Source organism: Erinaceus europaeus, chromosome 9 (assembly GCF_950295315.1).
Source record: "Erinaceus europaeus chromosome 9, mEriEur2.1, whole genome shotgun sequence".
Taxonomy (NCBI): Eukaryota; Metazoa; Chordata; class Mammalia; order Eulipotyphla; family Erinaceidae; genus Erinaceus; species Erinaceus europaeus.
Genome location: NC_080170.1, coordinates 82,530,673 through 82,548,016, shown reverse-complemented (window position 1 = coordinate 82,548,016; position 17,344 = coordinate 82,530,673). Strand labels below are relative to the sequence as shown.

Here is a 17,344-nt window from a genome sequence, read left to right as displayed (position 1 = left end):
TGCCTTCTCATATGCAGTGTTGAGGGCTTCATCTGAGGTGTCGTGCGTGCAAGAAGTTTCTTACCTGCTGAACCCCCATTTCAGCCCTAGTCAATTTATGGTTTTATTCACACCCATATGTAGGTTAAATCCTTCAAGTAAAATGATACAATTAGATAGATGATTGCTTTTAAAAATAATTTTATTTACATCACAAGAAATAAAAGTCAAATACAACTCCTAGAAAAATAATACTAAAAAAAAAAAAGAAACAGAATGCCAACACACTTATCAAATGTGATAAGTAATAACATAATTCGAGCTGTCTTTTAAATTTGATTTATTTTGCGATCAATTATGTATTGAGTTTTTTTTATGTATTGAGTTTTTTATCACAACTGAAGATTGTGAATTTAAGCTATTAATAAATGCAGCAATTCCTATTGTTTTCCTCAACCACCTTTGCTTTGTTTAGTGGTTTTGTTCTGAGAAAAAACATGTAAAAGTAATTTTTCTTTAGATGATAAATACCTGCCTGATCCTGTTAGAGGCTTCCCAAATTAAATACTTTGTTTCTCAAATTAAACACTTGAAGTCCAGTCACATTTGAAAAACTTAGTTAACTTTTGCTACCAACCACCAAATTTTCAAATGCAAGTATCTGACTGTTCTAGTATAAGTCAGATCTGCTCATGGTCTAATGAGCTGTGGAAGACAAGTTTTAGAGAAAGGAATCATGAATAAGTAGCATAGGAATAGCAGTGGCCACTTTCAGTCTTCTGCTGACAGCAGAAGGATCCAGAAATGCCAAGGAGGAAAACCCACTTTAGGGATCTAAGGGCCTCCTAATAAGATACTATTCTTAATTAGACAGCTTAATATTTAAAACATACACAATATGTTATTGCTTTAACTGAGAGCTTTCTCATAAACATTTTACAATAAGTTTCAACCATTATAAAGTCACTTAAGGAAGTATCAGTCCAATGTGAACCAGTAGAATTTTCTTTTCCCAAACGAAGATGGGATCTGAGGAAACAAAAGGACAAAATGAGTGTTTTAATCACTAATTTCTCAGTGGAGAAATTTTCTAAATTTTATCATTTCAATTGCAAGATTATTTCCAACTAGAGGTAACATTGTAGGTATTCATAGTGGTAGCTAAAGAATATAAAAGAAAATATTAAACATTATGAGAATTTAGGGCTAGCCTGACAATTTTTTTTTTACATGAAGTGTCAGGTGCCACCAAACAAAATTCTTGACCTCAAGACTCTCTTGTGTGTTGCAAGCAAGGTGTATTAGGCATAGTTGTTCTTCTGTATTAGCCTCCACTTGGTTGAAGGAATGGCTTCTGAAACTAAACCCAGGATAGAACGCAATGTGTTAGAGAAAATGCTGCAGCAACAGGCCAGATGCAGAGTCCTGTAAAGTGAAGAAGATGGCCACCAAAGGATTCATGGTTTCATGGTAAGCTATCAACTGATTTGACAGAAGTCTTTAAAGTCAAAGAAAGGGGCCCTGGAGGTAGTGCAGCAGGTTAAGTGCACATGGCACAAAGCACAAGGACCTGCACAAGGATCTTGGTTCGAGCCCCTGGCTCCCCACCTGCAGGGGAGTCGCTTCACAGGCGGTGAAGCAGGTCTACAGGTGTCAGTCTTTCTCTCCCCCTCTCGGTCTTCCCCTTCTCTCTCCATTTCTCTGCCCTATCCAACAACAATGACAGCAATAACAATAATAATAATAACAACGATAAACAACAAGGGGAACAAAATGGAAAAAATGGCCTCCAGGAGCAGTGGATTCATAGTGCAGGCACATCAATAACCCTGGAGGCAACAAACAAACAAAAAACATTCCAGATAGTAATAAATCCACTGTATTCAGTCAGACCAAGCCTAAAGTCTTGGTATTCACCTATTGATATCTAGTGTATTCACATGAAGCTTCCGGAAACCGCCACATGGAACAGTTAAAAAAAAAAAAAAAAGAATGAATGAAGAGATCAGCTAGAATGAGAAAACTAAAAGTTGTGAAGCTTTTCTTGTAGGCACGACAGTGAATTTTGAGTTTCTGAATGAGAAGAAGACACAGAAGTAATTCCTAAAAAATTATCTGGAGGGTGGGGGTAAATAACAGAATGGTTATGCAGCGAGACGTCTCTCTCATGCCTTAGGCTCCAAAGTCTCAGGTTCAGTTCCCTGCACAACCACAAACCAGAGCTGAGCAGTGCTCTGGTTAAAAAAAAAAAAAAAAAAAAAAAAAAAAAGAGTTCTGGAGTTGGGTTCATAGCATGACAGTAAGAAGCACAGAGACCATTGAGGATGTTTCTGAGTGACCCATAAGTGACCCCAATGTTTATCAAATTGATCAGAAAAAAGGAATCATCAGAATAAAGGGTTAGTACCCTAAGATGAACTTAATGAAAGACAGTGAACTGACAGACGAGGGGAGTGCTGCAAGGTGTCAGCATGGCAGAGCAAAAGACAATGTTACAATAAGCAAATAAAATGTGGGAGGAAGCTCATTTGTTTAGAGTTCTTCTTCTTCTAGCGTTTGCCCTTCTTCCGTAGCCAGTCAACAGTGTCAAGTTGAAAGCTGTCAGGAGCTGCTTGTTGCTGGCTTTGAAAGTGACTGGGATCCATGTGGATTCAGTCGGCTAGGAAGGATCGTCAGTTTCCCCAATGAATGGGTACTCACGGGATGCACCACGAGAAGGTCGATCCAATGTTTAGAGTAATCTGTGTTAAGTCCTGAGTTAAGGTGGGTTGGAAAGTAGAAAGCCAGGAGGCCAGGCTGTGGCACACCTAGTACAAAATATAAGGACTCCTAGTTCGAGCCCCTAGCTCCCCACCTGTGTGTGGGGGGGGTCACTTCACAAGGTCTGCAGGTGTCTATCTCTCTCCCTCTTTATCTTCCCTCCTCTCTCAATTTCTCTGTTCTATCAAAATAAAAAAAAAAGACTTCAGGAGCAGTGGATTCATAGTGCAGACACCAAGCCCCAGCGACAGCCTTGGAGGCAAAAAAAAAAAAAAAAAGTAGATATTTAATGTAGTGCTGAGAGGAAGAAAAACTGCACCTTGGTGATAAACATCATCTCACAGATCCTATACTGATGAAAAGTTTAAAGGAGGCTACCTTTAGATGATCTGTTTAAGGTGATGCTATTGAAGATCCTGTGTATATAGGAGAGGATGTTTCCATCTCCCTGTCCTCTGTATTGCTCCCCTGCTCTCTCCGTCTTGCAGGAGGGCCTTAAAGACAGAACAAGCAATAACAATGCAGATCAGTGAATTTCCCTTAAATTGTGCCCATATATTTCAGCAACCTTCAATTCCAATTTCCAATTGGAAAACATGGGTTTTCAAACCAGATGTTGAAAGTCCTCTTCCAACATACACATCATCATCATTACCCTTGCCCCCAGAGGACATTTACAATGCTTAGGGGTATTTCAATCACTAATTACTTTCTTGAGCTTGCACATTTTTTATGCTGCAGGTTGGGAAAATATCCATCTATCTCTCTATATATATTTTCAGTTTTCTTTGCTCAGTGACGATGATTTCTACTCCAAATTTTGGTTTTTTAAAAAATTTTTATATGGTGACTATGACCACAGTCCTAGCCTAATAGTTATCTTCACTTTATGACAGATTGAGGGTAGCACATGTTTAAAGTCCAAAACTTAAATTCATTGGAAAAGATATATATCTCTTCTTTCCTCAATCATTTCTGATTCTGAATCCAAAAATGTATTCTGAAGAACTGAGAGTGCATAAAACCCAGCTGTGGATATGCAATTTCTCAGTATATTAATGCATCTTACTCTCCTTCAATTAAATGATTCTTGTCTCCAAATCTTGGTATTTGGCCTTTTATCTAATTCCAAATTAAAGATAAGAAGATCACTGTGCATCAGTAATGTTTTTTGACTTCATTAGCAAATCTCACTGCCTTCAAAATATAATGGTAGAGGAAAAAAATTAGAAGATTAAACTAAAAATGTCTTGATGTAATTTCTCAAGTTTGTACTTCCAGGGTCGAGTGGAGTGCCAGACACATAGCAGGTGTGCCATGAATGTGTAGAACTTGTTGAAATAAGAAAGAAATATTAACATCCCTAAACACTTGCTCCAAGCATGAGAAGAAAGTAAGCTAAAATCTTAGATGCTAAACCATACTGATAAGAGTTTGAATTTCCAGAACGTGAGGTCCTGATGACAGCACTACAGTACTTACTGTTGTACAGGTATTTTCTTACAATGCAAAAAATTCCTGCTCCAATTATCAATATAATTGTTATGCTCAAAATAGTCCAGAAATTGAATGCACTGTCAGTGTCAACTGTGGAGGAAAAAGGATAGTGTCAGCTCTAATGTGTTTCTAATTAGCTGTTAGTCATACTATGTCTTTTACATGGACATAACTATAGGAAGGTCTTTGTTTTGCTGTTATTATTATTATTATTATTATTATTTATTTATAAAAAAGGAAACACTGACAAAACCATAGGATAAGAGGGGTATAACTTCACACAATTTCCACCACCAGAAATCTGTTTTCCATCTCCTCTCTTGAAAGCTTTCCTATTCTTTAACACTCTGGAAGTATGGGCCAAGGTCATTGTGGGGTGCAGAAGGTGGTACTGATTAGCTGGTATCATGTGTTTTTTATATTATATTTCTCCCATTTTAGCCTTGTCATACCTTTTCCCCTTTACTTAACACATTCTTTACAAAGACAGAAAGAAAGAAGGGCAGGGGGAGAGACAAAAGTTGCAGGAACTGGTTTGCATCACTTCTTTTTTTAAAAAATTATTTATTTATTTATTTATTTCCCCTTTTGTTGCCCTTGTTGTTTTATCGTTGTAGTTATTGTTGTTATTGATGTCGTTGTTGTCAGATAGGACAGAGAAAAATGGAGAGAGGAGGGGAAGACAGACAGGGGGAGAGAAAGTCGCTTGTGAAGCGACTCCCCTGCAGGTGGGGAGCTGGGGGCTCAAACTGGGATCCTTACGCTGGTCCTTGTGCTTTGCGCCATGTGCACTTAACCCGCTGTAAATCACTTCTGATACACATTTTCACCATCCAGCTTAGAGCTCTTGGAAGGACAAAAAAGACCCAGCAAAAAAATATTGATAAGAATAGTTAAGGTTTAGGATTAAATGGAACCATCCCAGAGGAGATCTCTGGTTGTCAGGTATACTTCCAGCCCCACAGAAAACACAGTGTGATGTGACGAAGGGTATGGGTTGGGAGGAGAAGGAGTAGTTAGCAAGAACATTGAGAAAAAGAGCACGGGCACAGATGAGAAGGAGTATCTTGTCTTCTGATTCCTTTGGATAGGCTTACAAATAAATGTGGAACATTCATTAACTCTTTATTACTCCTTTTTTCCTGATAACCAAGCTTTGTGAATACATTTAGGTCATTAGGCTATTGGACTTCTCACCAGCATTTGGCTCACTTGAAATCTTCTCCATGGGCTACTATAACACCTCATTCTTGTTTCTGTCTGTTGTGATGCAATTTTGCAATTTCCTTTTTTTTTTTTTTTTTTTGCCTCCAGGGTTATTGTTGGGGCTCACTGCCTGCACTGCTGCTCCTAGAGGTGATTTTTTCCCCTTTTGTTGCCCTTGTTGTTTATCACTGTTGTTATTATTGTTGTTGGATAGGACAAAGAGAAATCAAGAGAGGACGAGAAGTTAGAGAGGGGGAGAAAAGGATGGACACCTGTAGACCTCCTTCACTGAATGTGAAGGACACCCCTCTGCTGTTGGGGAGCCTGGGGCTTGAACCGGGATCTTTATGCCAATCCTTGTGATTTGCACCATGTGGCTTAAACCACTGCGCTACCGCCTGGTCCCCTCTTACTTTTTTTTTTTTTTTAATATTTATTTATTTATTTATTTCCTTTTGTTGCCCTTGTTGTTTCTATTGTTGTAGTTCTTATTGTTGTTGTTACTAATGTCATTGTTGGATAGGACAGAGAGAAATGGAGAGAGGAGGGGAAGACAGAGAGGGGGAGAGAAAGACACCTGCAGATCTGCCTCACCGCCTGTGAAGCGACTCCCCTGCAGGTGGGGAGGCGGGAGCTTGAACTGGAATCCTTCCGCTGTTCTTTGGCTTTGCGCCACAGTGCGCTTAACCCGCTGCACCACCGCCGGACTCCCCCCACCCCTTCCTTTTTAAATGTCATTGTTCACCACGGTTTCTTCTGCAATTTGATGGTTTCACTGGCCTTGTCTTCTTAAATGATCTTAGAACACCTAAGGTTTGGAATATAATCTGATTTCCACGTCTGCATATTGAATTTCTGAGTTCCTGATACTGAATGGATGGTTGGATGTCAGCACCTCCATCAGATTACAATGAAACTTACTATATTCTTTCCAAAGCATAGCCACCATTTGTATTCTATTTCAATGAATGGCAACACCATTAGTTACCCAAAAGAGTGAAGGCTTATCTTTGCACTAACTGCCTAGCAGTGTACTTTGAAAAAGTAATAGAGCACTTTTAATTTTTTATATATTTTTAATATTTATTTTATTTATTTATTCCCTTTTGTTACCCTTGTTGTTTTATTGTTGTAGTTATTATTGTTGTTGTCGTTGTTGGATAGGACAGAGAGAAATAGAGAGAGGAGGGGAAGACAGAGAGGAGGAAAGAAAGATAGACACCTGCAGGCCTGCTTCACCGCCTGTGAAGCGACTCCCCTGCAGGTGGGGAGCCGGGGTTCGAACCGGGATCCTTATGCCGGTCCTTGTGCTTTGCGCCACCTGCACTTAACCCGCTGCACTACAGCCCGACTCCCAATAGAGCACTTTTTTAAAAAAATGATTTTATTTTTTATACTTATTTATTTTCCCTTTTGTTGCCCTTGTTTTTTATTGTTGTTGTAGTTATTATTGTTGTTGTTATTGATGTCGTCGTTGTTAGGACAGAGAGAAATGGAGAGAGGAGGAGAAGACAGAGAGGAGGAGAGAGAGACACCTGCAGACCTGCTTCACTGCTTGTGAAGCGACTCCCCTGCAGGTGGGGAACCAGGGGCTCGAACTGGGATCCTTACGCTGGTCCCTGCGCTGCGCTACCACCCGACTCCCATAGAGTACTTTTAAACAGCATTTATTCGCTTACTTTTATAAGAAAGAATGAGAAAGAAGTAGAGAGTCAAGAACACTCCTCAGCTCTGGTATATGATGGTGCCGCTAGGACCTCAGCTATGGTAGTCCTGTGCTCTAACACTGAGCAATCTCCCTGGTCCTATTCAAAATATTTTTGTAATTAATTCATCCTCCACCCACACCCCACCCATGATCTATTGTAGCAAAGGAAGTTTTTCTCCTTTCCAAATAGTCTTCATACTGGTCTCTTCACCTTTATTTTTTTTAGATTCTAGCAATTCCTACACTTAACCATTCTAACACATGCACATTTAATCATGGTGCACCTATCACTAGGTGATAGATGAGGAAAAGTTTGGGGTGTTTTTTGTTTGTTTTGTTTGGTTTTTCTCTCTAAAACATTTGGTTACATGGAGCCTTAGAGGGATTACCAGGGTTGGGCTGAACACTGCAGACCAGAATGTAATCCAAACTCACAAGTAAACTCTTGGTATTATGTTATCCTGGGAACCTAAAAGTTTTATATGTCCTGATGCATTCCTGGCTTCCTCTCAGTGTTCACTCATCACTCATCCTTAAGTCTCACTCAATACAGAGAATGTATTATGTTTGGAGAGAAAAACTAAACACCAGTACAACAAATAATGCCTGTTGGGAATCTGGGTCTGCACCACAGAGCAGACATCATGTGACTTACAAACGTTAAAGTATGTACTAGCTGAGGGCCGGGCGGTAGCACAAGGACTGTCATAAAGATCCAGGTTGACCCTGGCTCCCCACCTGCAGGAGAGGAGGTCGCTTCACAAGCAAGTCTGCAGGTGTCTATTTTTCTCTCCCCCTCTCTGTCTTCCCCTCCTCTCTCCATTTCTCTCTGTCCTATCCAACAACAACAACAATAACAACACCAATAAACAACAAGGGCAACAAAAGGGACAAAATAGCCTTCAGGAGTAGTGGATTCGTAGTGTAGGCACCAACCCCCAGCAATAACCCTGGAGGCAAAAAAAATATTAATAATAAATTATTGTCTCATAAAGGAAACTTTTGTCATTGTAAGTATGAATGTCCAAAATATCTATTGTATATATTTAAGGATTTTTTAGGGCCTGGGTGGTGACACACCTGGCTGAGCACACGTTACATAATGCATGAGGATCCAAGTTCAAGCCCCCAATCCCCACCTGCAGGGGGAAAGCTTCACAAATGGTGAAGCACTGATGCAGGTGTTTCGGAATGTCTCACTCCCTCTCTAGCTCCCTCCTCCTTTCAATTTCTGGGTGTCTCTATCAATAAATAAAGATAAAATTATAAAAATCACTTAAATTATTTTATTTATTTATTATTGGATAGAGACAGAGAAATTGAGAGGAGAGGGTGAGATAGAGATGGAAAAAGACACAGAGAGACATTTGCAGCCCTGCTTCAACACTCCTGAAGCTTTTCCCCTGCAGGTGAGGACCAGGGACTTGAACATGCATCCTTGTTCAAATGTGTGTGTTTAGCCAGGTGCACTACCACCTGGTCCCCTCCAAGATATTTTGAATCTACTCTTGATGTGTGAGATTTTCTCCACTTTAGTCATGATAGTCTAAATTTGGCTAAGTGATCTGTTAATGAAATCTGTTAATGAAAAGTGATCTGTTAATGAAATCTGAAATGAAATGCTGAATTAATAAACTATGTTTACTAGTTTATGTGATTCAAGCCTTACCTTTTTTATTAGAGAAAGAGGCAGAGAGAGAGAGAGAGGGAAAGTGCAAGAGAAAGAATCAGAGAACCACTTTGACATATGCAGTACCAGGGGTTGAACTTGGGACCTTTCACATGCAAGTCCTATGTGATACCACAGAGCCACCATATCTGTAAAATTTGTAGAAGATTAAAAGATGATTGAGAGAGGTAAGTTTGAACTATCAATAAAATGATATCAAAATTTGGTTTATATTTAAAGTAATCTCCCCCAGGAAATTCCTTCTCATTTCCTATTGAGGAAAATAGCTATCAATAGTAATCTATCTCAAGATGGAGCCATCTAAATTGAGTCTTTCAAAAGGATGAATTAGATCAACTAAAAACCCTCCTCTATTATAAGTAACAACAAGAGGAAGACATAGGCATACTCAGTGTTACATTTTATTTTTCTATGTGGCACCAGGGCCTTTTGCAAAAAGCAAGTCATCACTGAGCAGACTCCCAACTCCAATGGCATTCTTTGAGGAGAGAGAGACAGAGACAGAGAGAAAGGGAGGAGGAGGAGGAGGAGAATACAGTTCAGTTCTATTCCACTTTTCATGGAGATTCCCCCAGTGATTTCCGTGGTGTTCCCATATGGTGTTGGGGTAAAAATCCAAGGTCTCACACATGATAAACTGCATGCTCTACCAAGTGAACTATCTCTTGATCCATATATTATATTTTCTACTCTATACTCATATAGCACTGTATGTCAAACTCAATGTATTGTTTCTTACCATGAGATCACAAAGTATACTATCAATAGAGAGAAAACTAGTAGTCCTCCATAGTCAGTAGTCAGTCATACACATTAGATATGTATTAAAAGTATCTGAGTTAACAATTATGTAGGTCTCACATACATACATATATACAAACTCAAAAAAAATTGGGGGGCTATCAAGAAGGAAAGCAGAAAGACAGGGAGAGAGTGAAAGAGATCACCAAAGCTTCCTTCATTGAAGTGAGACTGGCTCGAACTGGTTTTTGCAAATGCCAAACCTGCAAGTGAGTTATTTCGTCCATCAAAACTCAGTTTATTCCACTTTATCTTTTTAGAGGATTTCACCTCTGGGGAAAAAGAATTCCCTAAGTTTACTCTCGATAGGATAGAATATTTGTCATGGTACGTGATCAACAATGACTTATTTTGCAGGCATTCTCCTCTAGAAGTTTGTCATTGTATTTTTTTTTTTTTTTGCCAGGCTTGATTCTGAGTAAATCAGCAGTTCTTTTATTTATTTATTTATTAAATATTTATTTTATTTATTCCCTTTTGTTGCCCTTGTTGTTTTATTGTTGTAGTTATTATTGTTGTTGTCGTTGTTGGATAGGACAGAGAGAAATGGAGAGAGGAGGGGAAGACAGAGAGGAGGAGAGAAAGATAGACACCTGCAGACCTGCTTCACCGCCTGTGAAGCGACTCCCCTGCAGGTGGGGAGCCGGGGTTCGAATCGGGATCTTTATGCCGGTCCTTGTGCTTTGCGCCACCTGCGCTTAACCCGCTGCGCTACAGCCCGACTACCATCAGCAGTTCTTAAAAGGCATATTCAAGGGAGTCGGGCGGTATCGCAGAGGTTTAAGCGCACGTGACACGAAGCGCAAGGACTGGTGTAAATATCCGGTTCCAGCCCCTGGCTCCCTGCCTGCCAGGGAGTTGCTTTACAGGTGGTGAAGCCGGTCTGCGGGTGTCTTATCTTTCTCTTCCCCTCTCTGTCTTTCCCTCCTCTCTCCATTTCTCTCTGTCCTATCCAACAACGACGACAACAACAATAAGAACTACAACAACAATAAAAACAAGAGCAACAAAAAAGGAAAATAAATAAATATATATATATTTTTAAAAAGGCATATTCAACCAAAAATTAACCATTTGACACTTTAGGGGGAGAGGGTTTAAAAAAGGAGGTGCCAAAACCTTGGGAACAATTCCAAATAAGGGTGTATTTTTACAGTTTTCAATAATAATAATGAAAGAGTTACAGTAATGTCCTAGGAAGATCCCTTGATAGGCAGCACTTATTTGTATGTCTAGATTTTAGGATGTATATTAAAGAAAGTAAAATGAGTCAGGCAACATTGTAGCTATACCTTCAATGGTGACTTTAATAAATCATAACACATTACTATCTCTTTATTCACATTTCTAAAAAAAAATACAGTGAAAGTCAATAGGCACAATCCTAAATGTATCTGGCTGAGTTATGTCCTTTATAGATTATGTACAATATGAACTCCCCCAGGACCATGGTCACTTACTTTTTTGCCAGTGGTAGTTATGTGACACTGTTGAGTTTCCATATTTGACAAAACATGTGAAGTTATGACTGTCTGTCACATTAAAATCCAGTTCACTATTAACAGAATACAGTTCAGTTTCAGGATCTTGGGAAACTGATGTGTTGGTGGCATTTAACTCTTTGTCATTTTCCCACCAGGAGAGGTGAGGTTTTGGAAAACCTCCAGAGGTTGAGCACTTTATCCTTCTGATCTTAGGAAATGGGTTCCCAAGGTCATTTATACTAGGTTCAGGAAAGTCAGCTGAAGAGAAAACAATGTAAGTAGATGTTATTCCATATTTGTGTGTATGGGTTTACATTTTAATAAGTTATTTAGCGTTTGCAAGAATAATAAAGTGAGATTTCATTTGCAACATCATAAATCATTAATAGTTCCATATAATTCAAGCACTAACCTTGGTTTGAATTAATTATATCAATTATTTTGATGGAAGGAGAAGGGCACTTATTAGAGACAGGAGAAGTATGTTCATCTCATTAAGTAGTGATATGGTATTTGCATTTGTAAGTGGTGAAGAGAATCCCAGTTCAAGCCCCCGGCTCCCCACCTGCAGGGGAGTTGCTTCACAGGTGGTGAAGAAGGTCAGCAGGTGTCTATCTTTCTCTCCCCCTCGCTGTCTTCCCTTCCTCTTTTCATTTCTCTGTCCTATCCAACAACAATGGCGTTAATAACAACAACAACAATAATAATAACAACAAGAGCAACAAGGGCAGCAAAAATGGGTGAAAAAAATAGCCTCCAGGAGCTGGGGAGACAGCATAATGGTTATGCAAAAGACTTTCAAGCCTGAGGCTCCAAAGTCCCAGATTCAGTCTTCATATGCCCACCCATATGTAAAATGAGGATAATAATACCTGCCTTCCAGAATTGTAAGTATGAAATGACAGTTAATATAAATTGCACAACACAGAGATTGATACACCAGAAATTAACTGGCTGAGTAGAATAAGTCCCTAATTTGTCTTCTCTTAAAGGAGTTCTCATTTAAATCAAGCTGTCAGGAAAGGTGAAATCAAGAAGAAGGTGACACTTCCCTGGGCTGTTTGGTAGGACCATGAAAAACTGCTTTGTAGCGCTATGAAAAGCAAGGAAAAGAGGAAGTTATGATGAATGACTATAGTTACCAAAAACAGGGAAAAGAAAACAACTTGGATTTATTTATTTATTTATTTATTTGGACAGGCATCACCTGTCCTTTTTGAACTAAACCTTTTCCTAAATTAATTTTGACTATTTTTTGAGCCATTTTTTCCAGTTGACCTTATTTTCTGCTCTTTTAATTTACCCTGTAATGTCAACACAGGTAGCTGACATCAAGAAGATTCCCTTCCTTTTTTTCTTTTTTTAAATTTATTTTCCCTTTTGTTGCCCTTTTTTTTTTGTTATTATTGTTGTTATTGATGTCGTCTTTTGTTAGATAGGACAGAGAGAAATGGAGAGGGGAGGGAAAGAGAAAGATAGACACCTGCTGACCTGCTTTACCGCCTGTGAAGCGGACTCCCCTGTAGATGGGGAGCCGGGAGCTCACAGGGATCCTTACACAGGTCCTTGCTCTTTGTGCCACGTGTGCTTAACCCGCTGCGCCACCACCCGACTCCTGTTTCTTATAACATCAATATATCATGTTTTATAATCAGGAAGAACAAATCCAAGTAATTCATATCTTATAGTTCTTTTTTTAAATTTTTAAAAATTTATTTATTTATTTATTTATTCCCTTTTGTTGCCCTTGTTGTTTTATCTTATAGTTCTTAATTGTTTCTTGGTGGTACCAGGGATCAAAACTGAAGCCTATCGAATGCAAACCCTGTGCTGGTTAACAGAGGCTTTCACACATTACAGTGCTATTAGCATAATATCTTGTAATCGTACACAAATGTAGGAGAGTCAATTTGTGCAAGTTATCTTGAGATTTTCCCAGTTTCACACTGAAAATCTTCTGAGGAGGGAGTCAGGCGGTAGCACAGCGGATTAAGCGCACGTGGCGCGAAGCGCAAGTACCCGCGGAAGGATCACGGTTCAAGCTCCCAGCTCCCCACCTGCAGGGAAGTCGCTTCACAGGCTGTGAAGCAGGTCAGCAGGTGTCTTTCTCTCCCTCTTTCTGTCTTCCCCTCCTCGCTCCATTTCTGTCTGTCCTAACAACAACGGCATCAATAATAACAACAATAAAAAAGGGCATCACCTGTCCTTTTTGAACTAAACCTTTTCCTAAATTAATTTTGACCTTTTTTTGAGCCATTTTTTTTAGTTGACAATATTTCCTACTCTTTTAATTTACCCTGTAATGTCAACACAGGTAGCTGACATCAAGAAGATTGCCTTTGTTTTCTTTTTTTTAAATTTATTTTCTCTTTTGTTGCCTTTTAAAAAAGTTATTATTATTGTTGTTATTGATGTTGTTGTTGCCAGATAGGACAGAGAGAAATGGAGAAAGGAGGGGAAGACAGAGGGGGAGAGAAAGATACACACCTGCAAACCTACTTCACCGCTTGTGAAGCGGCTCCCCTGCAGGTGAGGAGGTGGGGGGGTGTCTTGAACCAGGATCCTTATGCTGTCCCTCGAGTTTCATGCCATGTGTGTGGCGGGCCTTAATATTTAAGAAGCATCACTCTAAGGGCTGGGTGGTGGCACACTTGTTTGAACACACACATTACCGTGCTCAAGGAACTAAGTTCAAGTTCCCGGTCCCCACCTGTGGGGGAGGAGTTTCACAAGTGGTGAAACAGTGCTGCAGATATATCTTTTACACTCTCCCTCTCCCTTCCATCTTAATGTCTCTCCTATCAATATATAAGAACAATAAAATAAAACAATAAATAAATAAAAATTTAAAAAAGAACTCTTTAAAAATGACAACAACACGAAGCATTGCTCTATTTTGGAACTCAGCTGGAAAAATCAGAATTGGTTCTGGTTTAAGTTAAACAGACATTTCCTTTTTTTGTCTTCTTTTGTTCCTTACCTGATTCGGTATGTCAGCACCTTTTGAGGTTCCCGACACTCTCATTTGCCCCTCAATCTATATTTGGTTTTCTACTATAATCTGCTGTGAGGGCCTACATTCCTGAATCTACTTCTTCTTCCTCTTTTCTTCTTTTTAAAATATTTTGTATTATCTTTATTTATTTATTGGATAGAGACACCCAGAAATAGAGAGGAAGGGGGAAGATAGAGAGGAAGAGAGACAGCTGCAGCACTGCTTCACCACTTGTGAAACTTTCCCCCTGCAGGTAGGGACTGGGGGCTTACACCCTGGTCCTTGAGCTTTGTAACAGGTGTGCTCAACCAGGTACACCATCACCTGACCCCTCCTTGTTTTCTTCTAGACCTATCTTCTGCATTTACCTACTCCTGGTTCAGTAAGATATCTCACCTGGGAAGGTTCCTGCTTTGGGGTCTGTACAATTCATTTCTGTGCCCTGGAAATGGAGTACTACAGAACTAACAGATGGTGTTAGGGGAAGCTCTGGTTCTTTGGTGTCTTTCTATCTCTCTGAAAAAGGCTTCTCAGAGTGGTGAAACACCAGTGACAACAATAATAAAATAAATAAATAAATAAATAAATAAATAAATAGAAAAGTACCTACACTCTGAGTCTTTTTCTGGGTATTCTGCTAGAAGACTATGTAATTAACCAATACAATGCATGCTAACATGTCTGTGAAGTCACCTTTCCTCCCAGGAAACACATTTGCATTTAAAAATATTTTATTTATTTATCAATGAGAAAGGACAGATAGAAGGAGAACAAGATACGAGTCTGGTACATGACCTGCTAGGGATTGAACTTGGGACCTCATGCTTCAGAATCCAACATTTTATCCACTGCTCCACCTCCTGAGTATCGCCACATTTGCATTAACTTGTGCTGAAATTATTAAGAGTGGCTCTAGTGGCAGAGACTCCAGGAATTAAGGCAGGCCAGAATATTGGAATCCCTGGCATCACACAGTTATATAACCATTTTCCTCCCACTTCATATAGGAAACAATATGTAGAGTGAGGTTTAAACTAATCCCATACAGTAATGATTTACTCCCCAAATTTTAGATGTAATCTGGATGCTACAGTGAAAGATTCAACACAGCTGAAGACCATAGCAGGAAAGAACAGTGAAGAATTCACTAGAGAGCCATGTAAGCCATCTATTATCAAAGACAGTTCATCTTTTATTAAGTAACAGTTTTGGCTTCCACTAGAGACTTATCTGCCCAGGATGAGGAAAGTGAGCCTGGATTTCAAGTGCGTTGAAATGAATGATTTAGTGTGCTACTTTCTCAACAAGGACTCAGGCCATTTCTAAGGCTGTCTCTCTCTTGTGGTTAAGACAAGGAGCCCTTCTATCAATAATGAGAAATGTTTGCTCTTCAAAATATAAGTAGGGCTTTGGTTCATAATTTACTTTTCTTCCCTGTGGAAAGTTTAGTTCTCTGGCAGCTTTTTGGGAATGGTCATTGCATGAGACCTTCAAATGTTCAATTAATAAATTGCTCATTTGAACATATTCAAATATATTCCCATGTATGTTGTACAATAGTATAATAGCCAAAAAAATAGACGTCCAAGTACTATTTGAAAAATATTCATGCCTGCACTTGTCTTATACCTTTCAAAAGAACATGACTGACCAAGTGCAGTTACTAATATAGCTTATGATTTAGAAGGCACTTCAGGTCATTATAGTGCTCAATATGATTGATCTGAACTTGAACTGTCTAACTGTAAGTAAAGTATACTAATAGCTATACCTAAGATATCTTGAGAATTCAATTAGAGTTTATTATAAAGCTAGAGACTTATACAACTCCAAATGAAGGGAGGTACACCCCTCTTTGGCAAATTTTCCACCTGAATCAGTCTTTTTTTAGATCTTAACTTACTGGATAGAGAAAGCCAGAAATCAAGAGGGAGGAGAGAGGGAGAGAGGGAAAGAGGGAGAGAGATAGAGAGACACCTGCAGCACTGCTCCACCACTTGCAAAGCCTTTCCTCTGCAGGTGGGGACCGAGGGCTCAAACCCAGGTCCTTACACATTGTAATATGTGTGCTCAACCAAGTGCGCCAACACCCAGACCCCTGAATAAGTCTTTTAAAAAAACCTCACTGACCTCGGACCGACAGCACCACATTCATGAGGTGTTTTCGTTTGTAAGATCCTCTTTCCATCTTCTGAATGACGCAGGTGTAGATGCCATTATCTGACAGGCGCAGAGCCAGTATCATAATGGAGGGGTTGTCAGACAAGATATGGATAGTGCGATTCTTATAATTGGACCACACCTTGACGACTCCTTCCACAACTGTCAGCACAAGATCCTTTTCCTTTTGCCAGTAGATACGAACTTGCTTTAGCTCATCAGTGGTAATGTTATAATTGCAGGAAAGTATTGCTTTTTCTTTCACTGTCTTGGTCACTTGTATGTAACCTAAGAGAAGCAAAAAGAGTGGATTTTTAGATTTACTAAATGTAGATTCTTGCACAAGAAAGAAAAATGGATTTTTTTTTTTAAACCAGAGCACTGGTCAGCTCTGGCTTATGGCAGTGCAGGGGATTGATCCTGGGACTTTGGAGCCTGAGGTATGAGAGTTTCTTTGCATAACCATTATGATATCTAACCACCCCCCACCCTGTTGCACTAGAATTTAGAGTTGTCACTAATAAAACTCATGGTGTTATGTCTAACGACTAAGCATGATCAGAATTCACTTGGACTTTTATTTTCACTTTCTAGTACTTCTTTGTCCTTTTGTTCCCTTATGGTTTAAAAATAGCTTAAAATTTACCACCTCAACCGTTTTTAAACTTTGATCTATTATTAGATAAAGGCAGAAATAAGTTGAGAAGGAAAGAGGAGATATAGAGAGGGGAAGAGAGAGAGAGACCTGCAGCACTGCTTCACCACTTTACCACTTGTGAAGTGTCACCCTGCAGATAGGGATGGGGGGGGGCTTGAACCTTCTGTGCTCAACCAGATGTGCCCACACCTGCCCCCCTCAATCATTTTTAAATGTATGGCTCAGTAGTGTTAGTTATGTTAACATTGTTATGATATAGATCTACAGATGTTATTCTTCTTGCAAATCTAAAATTCTATAACTATTATGTCTTCCTCCCTCACAACCCTGCTAGCCATCATTTAATTTTAAAAAAGCTTTATTTATTTATATATCTATTAAAGAGACACACAGAGAGAAGCAGGGC

At 39.3% G+C, this 17,344-nt stretch overlaps 1 protein-coding gene across 1 annotated transcript in view; it reads right to left on the bottom strand.

Moving 5' to 3' along the window:
• Positions 1-1,280: 1,280 nt before the first annotated feature.
• CD80 (CD80 molecule) overlaps positions 1,281-17,344 on the bottom strand; it is a 32,828-nt gene continuing 16,764 nt past the window's right edge. Inside the window, exons 3-6 of the mRNA XM_060197111.1 lie at positions 16,251-16,568; positions 11,102-11,383; positions 4,222-4,326; positions 1,281-1,339 (exon numbers count right to left, since the gene is read on the bottom strand). Coding sequence (XP_060053094.1) covers positions 1,281-1,339; positions 4,222-4,326; positions 11,102-11,383; positions 16,251-16,568 — 764 coding nt within the window. The remainder of the gene's footprint in view (positions 1,340-4,221; positions 4,327-11,101; positions 11,384-16,250; positions 16,569-17,344) is intronic.